Below are 15677 nucleotides of genomic sequence, written 5' to 3'. Positions count from 1 at the left end.
GTGTGTGTGTGTGTGTGTGTGTGTGTGTGTGTGTGTGTGTGTGTGTGTGTGTGTGTGTACCCCTGTGTTGCATTATATAATAGAGAGCATCTTCTCTTTATGTGTGTGCCTGTAATTGCAAATGTGGGGTGTATTAATGACAGCATGTCACATATATACACAAACATACACACACACAAGCCCCAAGCCCTGGAACTGAATTAAATTAACCCAAATAAAGCCTGGTGCGCGGAGCACAGAACAGCTAAAAGCCTGAGCTGCAAACTGAGAAAAGGACGGGAAGCACGAGTGCAGTAAAGCAATGCAACATTATTCCGGGGCTAATAAAGAAAAAAAAAATAAACATATAAACAAAAGCTTGTGAGAGTTTTTCCAACATTGGGYGCAGCAGCTAATGTGGCGTGCCCCCCCTTTAAGGTTTTCAGGGATGAAGCCAGTTCTCAGATCTTTGGCCGGCCTAGATAGCAGCAGCAGCAGCAGTGGTGGCGGCAGCACCCATTAATGCGATTACAGCTTTTAGTCAGAGATTTTCAGGGCCAATTTTCTTCTGAGGCGTCATTAGTTTGTCCTCTTTTCTTTTTCCTCTTTTTTTCGTATGTCGGCAAACAAACGTACACATTTACGCCCATGCATCTGTCAAGAGTATGCAGTGAAGCGTACAAAAATTCTTATACGCAGGAATCRGAAAAGCATCTGTTTCATCTGCAAAGTAAAGCCGAACCCAGTTTCTATGCAGAAAGAAGACAAGGGAGGCATTAAATCTCAGGATGGCAGGGGTGACACGAGCAGAGGTAAAGGAAGAAAAAAATCTTGCAAGTTGGTCGATTTTTGGATCCAAATTACCACCCTTCCTCCTTGCACCTGACCTGTTCACACACTCACACACCCTCATACAAAAAAACACCATAGCAACAAAATTATTGTCACTCAGCACTTTTGTTTATAATGATTTTGTCATGGAGGGTATCTGTTATGGCGTTCTATTTGTTGTAAAGCACAGTTATCGAGCTTCTGCAAAGAAAAGAAAAGCATGATAACAGGCGCGGTTAGTCTTTGTCTAAGAAATGCAAAGTTTTGTGTGTGTGTGTGTGTGTGTGTGTAGTTGGCAGGACTTTTTTGCATTTTAAGACCCTTTTGATTAGTGATGCATGATGTGGATTATAAAATGGAAGCTTCTCTCATTATTCTTTGCAATCAAATCGTGATTCCTCTAAAGACCCTTCTCTAATTTAAAACCCACATTTCTCATCTACTTAGTGGCGTATTGCCATCACTTTTGGCTTTCATCTCCTCACAGGTTCTCATATGCCGCGCTTAACATGCCTCTGACTTCGCACATCTGCTTAACAAACCTTGAGGTGCTTCTCAGCACCTCAGCGCAGCAGCTTCATTTCATAAAGTCACCATTTATTAAACCTCAAGGCCAGGCATCAGCAAAAGCCCATTGAGATATTGAGGTCATCCTGCAGGAGGAGGGAAGAAAAGATTATCAAAGACTTAGGGAAGAAGCTGGGGTTGTGTCTGGTGTCATGTTGTGTTTCAACAGAGGTAAGATGGAAAAAGCCACCTGTTCCTGTGGAACAGCCTACTTTAATATGCCATATCACCAAGATATCTGGTGCTCATTGCTTTCAGTCCAACCAWTTTTTACAAAAAGTGAACCCCAACTATTCAACTTTTTTTTCTAAAACTAAGTGTGGCAGACATTCGCAGATGCCAAGTTTGTTTTTTCCCCTTCAGCTAATGGTTCTTGGAATGTGTTTGTTCTTGTGTGAGTTTGTGATACAGTATGTGTTTGTGCTTTTGTACTCTTCAGTTGTGTGTGTGTGTGTGTGTGTGTGTATTGGTAGGCAGGATGAGCATCCCTTCTGTTACCGTTGCTGTCCCTTCATTTCACGCTCCGGCAGCTCCGTGTGAATCCTCATCCCTTGGCTCATTATCAGCGCTGTTCAATGAACGCGCATCCCACCAGAATGCAGGCTAAAACCGAATTATTATTCCAGTATGGGGGTCAGTGCAGACGTTGTGGCTCTTTTTGTTTTGTATATTTATTATTTCTCGCTTTAGAAATGAGTAAGCAGAATGCAGGACACATCCCTGCCGCAAATTACTCGTCGAGGTAGTAGATCTTCAAGCACCTGAGCTGAGATTGGTGAGCACCAGTGGAGCGTCTAGTGTTCGTTATTGGATGCTCATTGTGCTCTTCTCTCATTTCTCTCGACAGGGTCCAGAGTGCACGGAGCAGAATTCGGACTCCTGCCGGACAATATTACAGTGTTGGAAGGCGAAAGTGTCATTTTGAGGTAACTTTTGAATTTTGCACCTGCACCAACTGATTAGAAAGTGAAAAACATGTTTGTCCTTCCACCACCTGTCATGCAGATTTAATTGCCAGTTTTGTATTTCATAACGGCCCACAATGAGCCATACTTTTTCACCTCTGTCTTGGCTAATTTAATGAATAACTACGGAGTCATACAGACTTTGAGAAATAACCTTGTCTCAGATGTAACAACAGAGCTGGTCAGCTCAGGGGGTGGATCTCCTCTCTGTCCAACCACACCTACCTAACTGTGAGTGATAAAGTAGAAATCACAGCTTTTGCTGGCTCCCAACCAAGCAACAAAAAGGCCAACTTGCTTCTTTTTTCTCCTGCATGCGACATGGCCCGACAGTACACTCAGCATAGCAAGAAAAAAGTCCAAGTCAACACTTCTAACATCACCTTTAAGCCTGTACACCTCTGCAACAAATATGAGCAAATTTTGTTTTGTTTTTAGTCTCTTTTTATTCTGAAGCCAAGAACAAATGTGTCAATAGTTGTCAGCATCAGCAAGTCTCTATCCAAGTTGGAAATCAAAGAACCAGAATCCATTTTGTCATCAAGACGTGTAGCTTGAAGCTGTGTTATTGATGCTGTGGAGTTGTGATTTAGCACTTTAAAGCCACATAAGCCCAGACTTATAGATGATTAAAACCATTTCCTTAATCTGACTTTTTTTTCATTACAACGTCAAGATAAGATTTATTTGTAGCAACACTGCATTACTCCCATTCAGGACCGGCCTTGTTGCATAGGCAGTACAGGCAAATGCTAAGGGCCCTGCCTATCTGAGGGGGGCACCACAAATGGGGGACACACACGCGCCCACACTGGAGGCCGACTTGTCCCCCTTCCTTCAGCGCTTCAGCTTCACCCTTCCCGCTGCCCAACCCCCSACTCCCTGTCCCTCTGTCCCTCGTGTTTTCCTACAGTGATCAATTTAAGTGAGCGATCAGCTGTTCATTTTAATTTGTTCATTTAGTTAATTTCAGATAACTTACAGACTTATTCACTGGCTCAAAAAGTTTTTACTTTTGAAATTATTTCAGCATTCAGTCGGTGTTTCTTCTCATCTCTTCATATGAATCATAATTAACCATTAAACTGCTGGAAGAAGTGAGACTCACGTGTCTTACTGCGCATGCCTGATCAGGAAATCTTTGATCCACCCAGTGGGTCTAGTAAACAAACTGCAAACGTGCATTAATCCTAAACCATTTACAGCTGGCTTGAATGAGCTGCCTTGTTGAAGCTGGTCTGATGTTAGAGCAACAGATCTCAGCTGTTTACACGTTGAAGGCTTGTTCTTTTTTTTTTTTTTTTTTCTTTTTTTTTTTCAAACTTTTATTTCGAACAGACATTAAAACAATTAAAAAGAAAAGAAAATAGAATGAAACAAACTTAAGAAATAAAATGTAATACAAATTATTTTGCCCGTGTGACATGCAAAATTTTATATTTTCTGTTCGAAAAGGAGCAGGTAGAAGATACATCTTATAATGTCCTGCCCCTTTCCTACTTGTCAATGTATTATCAACTAACTTTCAGAAAAAAAAAGAGACAACTTGTTTCCATTTTACATCGTGTTTAACTATGTAGAATTATTTTAAGTTCTATTTATCTCATCAATTACCTTATAGACTATTGAACATTAAACATCTAATATAGCATATTTTGAAATGAGCTCTGCTTTAATCAGTTTTTTAAATTGGTTTACATTTGTAATTTTTTTAAACTCATCATTCAATCCATTCCAGGCATTTACTCCACACACTGATAAACAAAAACTCTTCCTGGTTGTTCAAGCTCAGCTTACAGCTGATATCCTGAATTTAGAAATCTGATTTTCGTGAAACAAGCCTCTGGTTTCTGAAAAGAAAAAAAATACAAAATATAAAAATATTTATTTGGTATGTGAATGTATGTAAACTGGCAGTGAGATTTAGTAAACTGCACAGGGGCACCACCGAAAATCTTGCCTGGGGCGCCAAATTGGCTAGGGCCGGCCCTGCTCCTATTTGTAAATGTAAATTCTAGTTGCTCAGGTAAAAATCATTTACTTAARAGGTTTTTTTTATAACTTAAAATTTAAATAAAACATGTGGTCTGTGTTGGTCAGTACGCAGCAGTCAAACAAAAGATCCATAAATAAATTTAATTTAAATATAAAACCACTATTACCCAAGTGGCAGAACTATGTTTTTAATGAGACAACGCTGTTGTGTTGGCTTTGATGCGGGCCATTAAGATGAAGCCCATTTGATGTTATTATGATGCTCATTTCCTCTGGGCTTGCAGTACTGGAGCAACGGCATCAGCGCATAAGTGATTAAATTTAAAAATAGATTATTAGACCATACGTACACAGATAATATTTTTTAACGTAGGGAATTCTCACTAGTTTGTTTCTTTCTGTTACCTTTAACTATTAGCAGACAACTGCGCCTAATCAATACAATAAAGCGTTTTGCTTTGGATTCATATGTGGATTTTTAACATCAATGTTTTAAAGACATCTAGGCTCACTTGGATTGTGTTTTTGTGTGCTGCTGAGTCACGGTTACTGACTTGGCAAATGATACCCCTCAGAGATATTTATCCAGGTCATTTCCGTTAAACATGAGGACTTCAAACGCATCTCGTCAATAGTTGAAGCCGGTTAAGGACATCTAGTGGCCAAGTCAAGCACTAGATGTCACAACTAGGCAGACATTTCATGTYTTATTTTGAATCAGAACAAATCAAAAGTAAATTACAGTGTTTCAGCACACCATAGGTTTTTTAGTTTTCATTGTTTGACAGATTTTTCCATTTGTTGCTAACTATAATTTACGTACAAACAGCCAGACTAGAATTGCAGGCCAAATTCATTTTCAAAGTTTGCTTGCAGACAAAGAAATTTACCAAGCTGTGAAGAATGGTATATGACCACTTTTCATTCAGCGTGTTGTTGCTCGCAAACTGTTTTCTTGTTTGACCGAGTTCAGCCGAATGTGTTATAACCTGACCCACTTTCTCTAGCCGTGTAACAGGAATCGACACGTAAAAAAGTTTGCTTGACTTCATTACCCAAGGGTTTGCTGACAAATAAACAAGAAGACAGCGAAAAGTTTGTTCGGAGAGACGGAGAAATGCAGATTCAGCACAGAGGGTCACTGAATGGCTTGATGAGAATGATAATGAGGCAAATCATGTGCTGTTACCTTTGCAGTCACAGCATTTCTTTCTAAACGAACAGAGAGCCTCACTAATTCTTATCAAAAACACCAACAGGGGGAATATTTTTAGAATAATAGAGGTCTGTTYTTTCACTGAGCTTGAATATTTTTGTGTAAAATCTTTTAAAATGCTGGTTAATATGCTGACTTCCCTTCTCATATGCTGAGGTGGGTAGAAACTAGTTATATTAAATTACATTTACATGAGTAATTTTTCTAGAAAAAATGTACTTTTAAAAGTAGTTTTACTTTACTTAACTAATATTATTATGAAGTATCGCTACTCTTGAGTAAAAATTTCTGAATACTCTACCCATTTTTAGAAATGGGTATAAACAGTGGATAATACTCTTCCACATTTCAAATAAAAATACGTCTAACAAGTAAAACTCATGAACCAAATGTTTTTGAGCCGTCATTACTAACAAACACTATATTTTAAAAGTATCCTTTGTGCTCTTGTTTGAGATTTTTTGTCATTTTCTTCCTCCCAAAGCCCTCTGCTTTGTGAGATTTTCTGGCCATCTTACGCAAACTCTTCCTTTGGGATCACTGCAGATTTTTAGTGACATTTTGACAGATGAACTGTGAGGGCCACGGCTAAATCTTCATCTTCTGCTTCTTTTGGGAGTTTCAAAAATACTTTTAGATGTGTTAAGGTTCACCATCTTTTTGTAGAAAACATTTTTTATTTTATCTTTATTTTATTCAAACAGGCTTTCTTGCTCAATATAATTTGCATTTATGCTTGTTCCCACTGTGCTACAAACAGCAGTGGAAATATTGAACCATCCTCTTGCTAAACCGTTTGAGAAATGGACTTTTTGTGACATTATGCAGTTTTTTCTCCATATTTTTGCTCATTGTGATCAGAAATGTTTTTAAACAACTCCACAGTACATCTTTTCAAAATGCATAATGTTTGTTTTGGTGTTAACAAAATCTGAAGCTTAAGTTTGACAAAGTCTTTTACTCCTCTGCTGAAATGCATAATACACCCCAGTATGCATCGGTTATGCAACGGCACTTTTTTGGTTGTGGTACTCACAGGGTATGTACATACCTGGCACTTTCSTGGTACAGGGGAACAAGTCATGTCATAATACAGTTTACGTTCTTAGGAATTAAGTACATAATTAGTATGAGTCAGGCAAGCTTCATGTTTATGTTTAATACATCACTACTATTTCCATAAAATGACATTCTTAGATACATTGTGAAGGGAAGAAAAAATGTACCAGAAACATGTTGTCTTCTTATAGCCTCCTGAATTTTGGCTTTATGTATATTAATCATTTTAAATTCAGAGAAACTGCTTTGATGATTTAATGGCTAGTGGTGGTTAGAACAAGGTTTTGAGGAGTATATTTAAAGCTTTGGCTCTTGCGATAATTAATCATTTTTAATAACTGTGCAGAGGCCACTCACATCCAACAAGTAAATAAAGATCAAAGACCAAGTAAAAATTGCCCGGGAGTTTAAAATTCTTGAGATGCACAGAGTTTAGAATGATGATCCCATTTAAAATTGCTAAATAAAGATATATGGTGCAAGTTAATGTTTCATATTTATCTAAATGTAGTTAAATTGACCAGAAATGTTTACCTTTTTGCCAAAAACAAACTCTTTGTTGAATATTACCCATCCCTTAACGATGTCCTGGAAAACCATGTATTATTTTATAAAGTAAAACAGTGCATTTCACCTGCTAAATACTTTCTGTTTTCTCACAGATGTCGGATCGACGAGCAGGTGACCCACAAAGCCTGGCTGAACCGCTCGAATATCCTTTTCACTGGAACAGATAGGTGGTCGCTGGACAGGCGCGTGACGCTGCTCGGCAGCAACAACAGTGATTTCTCCATTCACATTGAGAAGGTGCAAATCACAGACGAGGGACCCTACACCTGCACCTTCCAGGCCAATAACAAACCCCGCATCGCCCACGTCTACCTCATCGTCCAAGGTCAGCCGCTGTGTCGAGACCGAACTGCACTTTTAATAAAGCTGCCTATTCCAGTCTGTGGTTTTTAAATTATTAGCCGTATGTATCCAGAGAGAGTAAATCTGATTGCCTTTGCAGTCTAAACAAACAAATATATTTAAAAAAAAATAGTTAAACATTTACAGCAGGGACAGGCAACTGGCGGCCCGCGGGCCACATCCAGCCTGCAGCTGACCTCCGTCTGGCCCACCCATTTTTGACTTTTTTTTTATCTTTTATGTATTTTTCAGGAGGTAGACTATCTGTCACACAACATGAAGACAAACATGTTTAGGTTGTTTAGAGATGCTTTTGGCTAACGTGTTGCACAAAGCTAAATATTAGAAGTTTACTGAAGTCACACGTAAACAACAGGGACTATTCACCAGAACTACCACACATGAGTCTGCACACAAGGTGTCAACTCCTGAAATATATTACATTRCTGCACTGTATGTTGATTTAATAAACACACACACATATGTAAACATATTGACAATGGCAGCTTTATTACATTTGGATAAATGTGCAGCACTATGTGGTCCTCTGATTGTCACAACAAACATAGTGGCCCCTAACACCATTTAAGTTGCCCATCYTGACTCACAGTATTGTGCAAAAGTTTTTCACCAAAACTGGTTTCTTTAGATTTTCGTGTTAAGGAGTAATCTTTTAAAGTGATCTTGACGATAGTTTTTCAGACATCTGAAGGTCATTCAAAGTTATTTTTTAGACTTTGGCTGCTTTTTCTGTCATTTTCTGTCCAACTGGTGTGCCTGATAKCATTACATGTTTGAAGTTTGTGCTTCAGAAAACTAGGAAAGTGGACAAGACAGGGACAAAAATGCCGTGCCTGAAAACAACAGATAAACAGTTGTATTTTTGAAATTCCAAAGAAAAAAATAAAACTTTTAGTAGGCTGATACATGACTTGAGCGATGCATCATCCTTTGGTTAATCATCAACTCCATGCCACATTTTCAGCCAATAGCACTTTGAGAATTGCTTTGTTTCTGCCAAAATACTATACTGCCAAAATACTTGGTTATTTTTTTTATATATTTTTAATAAATTCGACCAAAGAAATGAGAACAAACTTTGTTGTAACTGGGTTCCCAACAAGCCATTTGTGACAAAGTGTGTAACAATAACCTTAAAAATGGTACTTTTCAAAGTTGCCTGTTATGATCACCTCTGGCTCATCCCCTGATTTTAAAAAGCCTTTTTATTCCTGAATGATCCACAGTTCTCTGAAAATGATCAGGTGCTGTATACTRGTGTAAAAGCAGTCAAAGTCACCTCAAAAACACTTTGATAAACCTTCAGAGAGCCTGAATAGCTATTGATCCAAACCTTTGTAAAAGATTTTTTTTAAGGTCTGTCTCTTTGGAAACTAAAATAAAGAAATTAGAGACAAGTTAAAACTTTTGCTCGGTGCTGTATATTTYGATGGGTGATTTATGTTTTCTTTTAAACATGATTTGTTTTCAGCATTAATGTTTGGTTTACATGGAAGCTCAGCGAGCTTATATGCACAGCTATATGAAAGGGAAAGCAGGTGGGAAAACAGCTTTCTTATTTTTCCAAGTTTGCTAAATTTACATAATCTGCAAACAGAAAAGTTGGACAGATTCAGTGGATGAGAATGTGCTTTGAGAGGATGAAGAACACAGGAGGCTGTCCAACTGTCTGACTAAATACAGTAACTGACAGTGGAGGATCACGACTGGGGCTCAGTCATCAAGTCAGCAGCTGAGTGAGTGAAAGTCTGGCTGATCTTGAGTGACACAATGTATTGATGCCAGACTGTCAGGAAGATGCTGTTCAGAGCCTATATGTGTCTATTTTTAGCATATAGTTTGTTGTAGTGTAAAGTCAAGTTACACATCACTAGCAGAAAGAATTAAACAGATTTTTTTACAATCTTTAATAGTTAGATTTTACAGAAATCAAAACATAAGTTGGCTCAAGGTATTCATTTTAAAACACATTTATTGGCAGATTCTAGAGCTTATAAATGTTGCCCAGTACAGTTCTGAGCTGACTGCATCTGAAGCTTGATAGTACACAAAATAATTATACCCTCAAGTCATTGCATCAAGCAGAAGCAGCACACCAATCTGTGCTTTATCACCACAAGACTTCAACTCCAACATACAAAAAAAAAAGGAGGATCTTCGGTTGATTTCGTGCAGAAAGCAATCTCAGAGCCAAGCTCATTAAAACAATGATAATAGGTCATTTAAATTCAAGGGCCATCATGTTATCAAACGAACTGCACACGTACTGCACCATCTCTTTGAGTTCGGGGCAAAATGGTGTTCGGGGGTCATTTGCTTAAAATATATACAAGTACAAATTCCCACGACTTTGACGAAGGTTGTTTTTCTTCTTCTGCAAAGGTCAAATTAAAGTAGATGTTAGAAGGACAACATTTGGATGCTCGTTTGCAGCAGTTTATAATTTAGTGTATTTTAAGTAGATGGTGCACCGTACTGTTGCACACTTCAGTGAGCACCGAGACTCAGATCATTAATCAGATGATTGCCAGTCTGTCTAAAACACAGAGACCTGAACACCTTAATAAACTGCAAGGCTAGGCCTTATCAATAATTTATGTTGTGAAAAGGTGATTCTGTGGTCAGATTTTAATGGGAAGTTGTTGTTTTTCAGTGCCAGCGAGAATCGTAAACATCTCAAAAAATGTGTCGGTGAACGAGGGGGAGAATGTAAACCTTTACTGTTTGGCAGTGGGTCGGCCTGAGCCCACCGTCACCTGGAAAGACCAGAAATGTAAGCCACCCCTTCTTGTTTGCTTCTCTTCTGATCAAGAGATTTCTTGTTTACGCCTTTACCTTTATCTCCCTGTATATACGTTCATCCCTGCCTGTTAAAGTCTTTACTTTGGTTCCCGCAGCCTCATCAGCATTCAGCTTCTGTCCACATCTTTATCCTCYGTCCCTGTGTCATCATTCTTAAATCCAGCTATTTAGTCTGTCTTCATCTTAAACTCATGCTCTCAAATTTCCCTGTGTCCCAATGTTTTGTCCCAAATAGCCGGCCATTATGCATTATTATCCCCACAGCACCACCCATAATTGTCAGCATCTGTCCTTGTTCACCCTGTCATCCAGTGTCACGGTTCCACCAGCCACTTTTAGCATTGAAACGGCCACTTTTTACCTCWGTCAGTGCTCGCAACCGAGGAGGTCCGAGGTGGAAAGCAGCTTGAAAGATGAAGTCAGATCCCTTTAATATGATCACTGTTGTACTGTATTTATTGTCATGCAAGGCAGGCATTCTTATTGTCTGTATTTTGTGAGTTAGCTACTTTGCATAGAAAACAACAAATCTTGAATGAGKATTCTGCTATAATGAATATATTTGTTCTAGTTTGTGTTTCATTATTATTTATTTATTTTTCAAATAATAACAGTGTATGCTAGCAGATATATAATAAATGGATATATAATAAAACACTACAGATTGGGTTCCAACAGCAGAAGCATCTAATTTGAAATAATGAAATAAATAAATAGACATTTTGTCATTTTTCAGCACAAATACAACTGAATAACAAACCACCATCAAAACCCATAACCTTATTATTTCTGTGACTTGGTGTCACTGAAAGCAGATGACAGAAAAACTTGGAATTTAAAAATCCTTTGGTCTATCTGCCTCCAACCTCTTCACTTCCAGTTTTTCCTCTGAAGATATGAAGGAAAACGGGTGGGAAATTAAATAATTCTCTTTATGTGAATTTTGTTCACTATCATATCTGCTCAGTCGATGCCAGATCAGGCTCGCACTCGAGGCACRTTTTTATGGGTCCACCCTCACTGGCTGAAGCCTGTGGCCTTGGGCCGACCCTGGGCCGAACAGATTTAGCCCCAGCAAGCTGAGGGGGCGTGTCAAGATGTCTGTCAGTCATTCTGTATCAGGAAAGATAGATGAAAAGGACTGTGAAAAGTTAGCCCTTTATAAAGACTGACATTTTCTCCAGAATGTTTGGCACCCGTTTTGTTGTAAATTTCTCAAAATGTGTTACAGTATTTTCAGTTTGTGTTTATTAGATATTTTAAGCCCTTTATTGTAAACACCAAGGGACGGTTTAACCTCACTAGTCCACTTACACCAGGGCTGCATTAGTTTTTTTTTTCCCATTCAGTTTTTTAATCCTGAAGTAAACATATTCTGTTCACTTTAAACTTTAAATTTTGAAACCCTTCTGACTACTTGTCACGTAACTATTAAATACTTAGTGCATTAAAATCCCTCAACTTGTTTTAATTTTATGTTATTAACTTTTCACAAAAGAGTTCCTAAACATATTGAGATAGTTCAAAACTATTGTTATTAAGCAGGGGTGCAACGATACAGAAAATTCACAATTCGGTTTGGTTCGATATTTTTTCGATACAAAAAAGAGAAATTTCCATGTCCCTTTTGACTTGTAATTTATTTAAATTAATTATGAACATTTGTTTAACCTCAAAAGTACAGTTTTTAAATTAAATGTTGCTGAAACAGCAAGTTTCTCAGTGGATCTGTGCTCAAAAATGCAGCCTAGGTGGAGTAGTCAAACACAGATCCACTGATCCTTCAACACAGAGCATCTTCAGAAGACATGATGATAAAGTAAATTTAAAAAATCTGTGTTGTTCGAGGCGGCACGGTAGCTCAGTTGGTAGAGCTGATGCCTCTCAGCAAGAAGGTCACCGGTTCAAATCCTGGTCCGGGGACCTTTCTGGGTAGAGTTTGCATGTTCTCTCCGTGCATGCGTGGGTTCTCTCCGGGTACTCCGGCTTCCTCCCACAGACCAAAAACATGACTGTTAGGTTAATTGATAACTCTAAATTGTCCCTAGGTGTGAGTGAGAGAGTGAATGGTTGTTTGTCTCGTGTGTCTATGTGTGACCCTGTGATGGGCATGCGACCTGTCCAGGGTGTACCCCGCCCCTCGCACTGTGACTGCTGGATATGGGCACCAGTGACCCACGCAACCCTGAAAAGGAAGAAGCGTGTACAGAAAATGGATGGATGGATGGATGTGTTGTTCGATACAAGTGTGTATTGAACCTAAAGCACTGTTCGATACGGGTACATGTATTGTTGCACCCCTAATATTAAGTTATTATTACAATACATTTCACTGATTGAAACAGATGTAAATGGGATCAGCTTTCTTCAATAAATACATATTTCAGCATAAAAAATATTAACCTTCTATTGAATAAATTGCTAAGAATATTACAGATCTTTTACATTCCGTGCACTGCAAAAACTTTCCATCTAAAAATAATAGTTAAAGAATTAACTATGAAACTATCAGATCTAAATGGCAAATGGACTGAACTTATAAAGCGATTTGTCAAGCTCAATTAGACCCAAAAACACTTTAAACTACAGTCACACACACATTCATACACTGTTGGTGGTAAGCTACATTGTAGCTACAGTTGCCATGGGGCACACTGACAGAGGCGGGGCTGCCATGCACCGGCGCCACTGGACCCTCTGACCACCATCAGTAGGCAAGGAGGGTGAAGTGTCTTGCCCAAGGACAAAACAACCGAGAATGGCTCAAACCAACTCTCCTAACCACTCCACTGCACCCGTAATTCAGTGAAATGATACCAATTGTACTTGGTATAACATCTTGAAATAAGAGAAAATTCCAGSCCAACAAGATTATTAATCTAACACAGTCTGCTCTTGCTTAAATCAGTCTTAAAACAAGATCAAAATTACTTTTTGTCTGGTTATAAAACTGTAAGACTTGATTAAATGGACAGTTTTTGCAGTGTAAGAATGGTTTCTTTAAATTCAGTCTAAGCTCAGTTTTTTAAACCTTCTTTTTGTTTTATATATAATCATTATTTGGATGTTTATCTATATATCTCAGTTCTTTTTTTTCTTTTGCCACTTCAGTAGAAAACAAAACTGAATGTTAGTTTCTTAATTTCTGCATCATCAGTGGCTTTTTTTATAATACTATAGTAATAGTAAATATCTCAGTTCTTAACTTAACAAAAATCAACATGTTTTTGAATCTTAGCTCTGTCTGACAGTAAAAACCACATCGACACTCGTTATCTAACTGTAGACAGAACTGTATGCATAGTATTTTCATTTTTGTTCAAATAAACGTGTGTTTTGCACACCGCCTTGCCAGATTAAAGCTCATTATTTTTGACAGAGCGGTGAGCTGAAAGTCAGAGTTAAAACATTTGTATCTTGCAGTGTACCGGATGACTTTTGGTTTGACTACAGCAGCAGCAACACAGATGAAAGGCAGCAGCAAGATAGCAATAATAAATAGGTCAGAGTGAACATCTACTCAACAGGCTGTAATTATACTGTTAGGCTAATAAACGAACAAGCGACTGTACTGCTGTACTTACAGGCAGCTCTGGGTTTGCTCAGAGGTCTGTTCCCCCTCCTCTCCCGTGTTTGTCCCCGTGTTTGCCGGCACATATTGTCCTTCTCTGCACATTTGTTGTTTGTGATGCTACACAATATAATACTGTACCTCAGGCAGGGACAAGCCCAGTGGAGATCACACACACACACACACACACACACACACCCACGGAAACACAAAAGCATACAGGAGAAAAAAGGGGAGGCATGCATCACTGCACACCTGCAACAGACACACACGTAGACACAACTTCACATCGCAAACTCTGTGCAGTTGTCCTTTCGTAAAAGCCTACAGCATTTCTCCTCTGTCAGCAGTAATCCTCCCTCTCTAGCCGCCCCCACCGTCTCACACCGCTTCCCTCCCCTCCCCTACCCCCTCATAACCCCTCAGCGAGCAAAGGATGAGATAGGGCCCACATTGCTATTCCATGAGAGTCTCTGCAACCAAGCCATCAGTTGCAGTAGACCAGAGGCGCTGGAGATAGGAGGGGGCTGTTGAGCCCAAAGAAACAGCAAGAAGCTGCTGGCTATCTGTCCCCATTACTCAGAGACTGCAGAGAAAAACTGCAGGGAGGGCAGAGAAGAGAGGAGGGTGGAACGCGTGTGGGGGAGGAGGTGGGCGGTTGTAACCAGGTAGTCGTGAATTGGCAGAAGGCAGAGCGCCTCAGAGGTCAATGGGGCCTGCCAAAAGTCTCTGACTCCTCTGCAAAACGTCTGCAGTTACCCGAGACCTTACATCCATGGAACAGTGTTACTGTTCCACACTATCATTTGCAGGCGCCGCCTCCTTTATCTTCACCACAGCACAGATAGCATACGGCTCGCACGTTCCCTCTCTACAGCATCCGTCATTGACCAACAGAGCAACAAGCAGGCTTTTTTGTCTCATAAAGTTTAAATATACCGGTGCAGCAYGGGCTTATCATTGGACACGCCATCTTTTAAAACAGACACACAGACTTTACAGAAATAAATGCCTGTAGCAGCAGAGGAGGACGTGCTCTGTGCTTTTATTGCAAAATAAAAGTGACTAAACAGAGGGGAATAAAGCACTTAAAAGAAATAACTAAATGTAAATTACCTTAACAAAAAATAAATACTTTGGTAAAAATTATTTTCACTGATAAGTTATAAAACTGCTCACAATAATCGGGAAAGTACTTTTACACTTGTGTAAACTGGATCCTAACCAAGTTGAGTAAACTGAGCAATTTAATCTTTTTAATTATTTTTTAAAGAAAATATGTAAAATGCTTTGCGTTCAATCAACTAGGCCTAGTGGAACCAGTTGACTTAATTTGACACGTTATGTTTTACACTTTTTTTAAGCGTGCATGATGAGTCATGCATAAATTTGGAATTTGTAAGTAGGTGTTAAACTTTAAAGTAAATAGGTTAAATTATCTTCTTTAGGTTTTGAATGTAATGAAGTAAAAGTTATGAATACAAAAAAATACTTGATAATATTGCAACTTCTCAAAAAAATTACTTAACACAGTAAATGTACTTAGTTACTATGCACTTCTTTTAATAAAATGATAAGCTTGGAGTTTGTGAACTGATTGGCCATTATATTGATTTGATTTGATTTAATGATTCAACAGGAAAAGATTCCTAAAAATCAAGCCTGACTCAGCATAATTKCTGTTTTACAGCAGGTTCCTGTTCTGCAGCACATAAAACACTCAGAATTACAGCATCACAATCACATCATTATACACCAT

General features: G+C 38.7%; 1 protein-coding gene across 1 annotated transcript in view; it reads left to right on the top strand.

Moving 5' to 3' along the window:
- Positions 1-15677, top strand: part of iglon5 (IgLON family member 5) — a gene marked incomplete at its 5' end in the record, with an annotated part of 153821 nt that overhangs the window by 121843 nt on the left and 16301 nt on the right. Inside the window, 3 exon segments of the mRNA XM_014016359.1 lie at positions 2225-2303; positions 7275-7507; positions 10199-10318. Coding sequence (XP_013871813.1) covers positions 2225-2303; positions 7275-7507; positions 10199-10318 — 432 coding nt within the window.

Source organism: Austrofundulus limnaeus, unplaced genomic scaffold (assembly GCF_001266775.1).
Source record: "Austrofundulus limnaeus strain Quisiro unplaced genomic scaffold, Austrofundulus_limnaeus-1.0 Scaffold143, whole genome shotgun sequence".
Lineage (NCBI taxonomy): Eukaryota > Metazoa > Chordata > Actinopteri > Cyprinodontiformes > Rivulidae > Austrofundulus > Austrofundulus limnaeus.
This window is presented reverse-complemented; position numbering and strand designations above follow the sequence as displayed.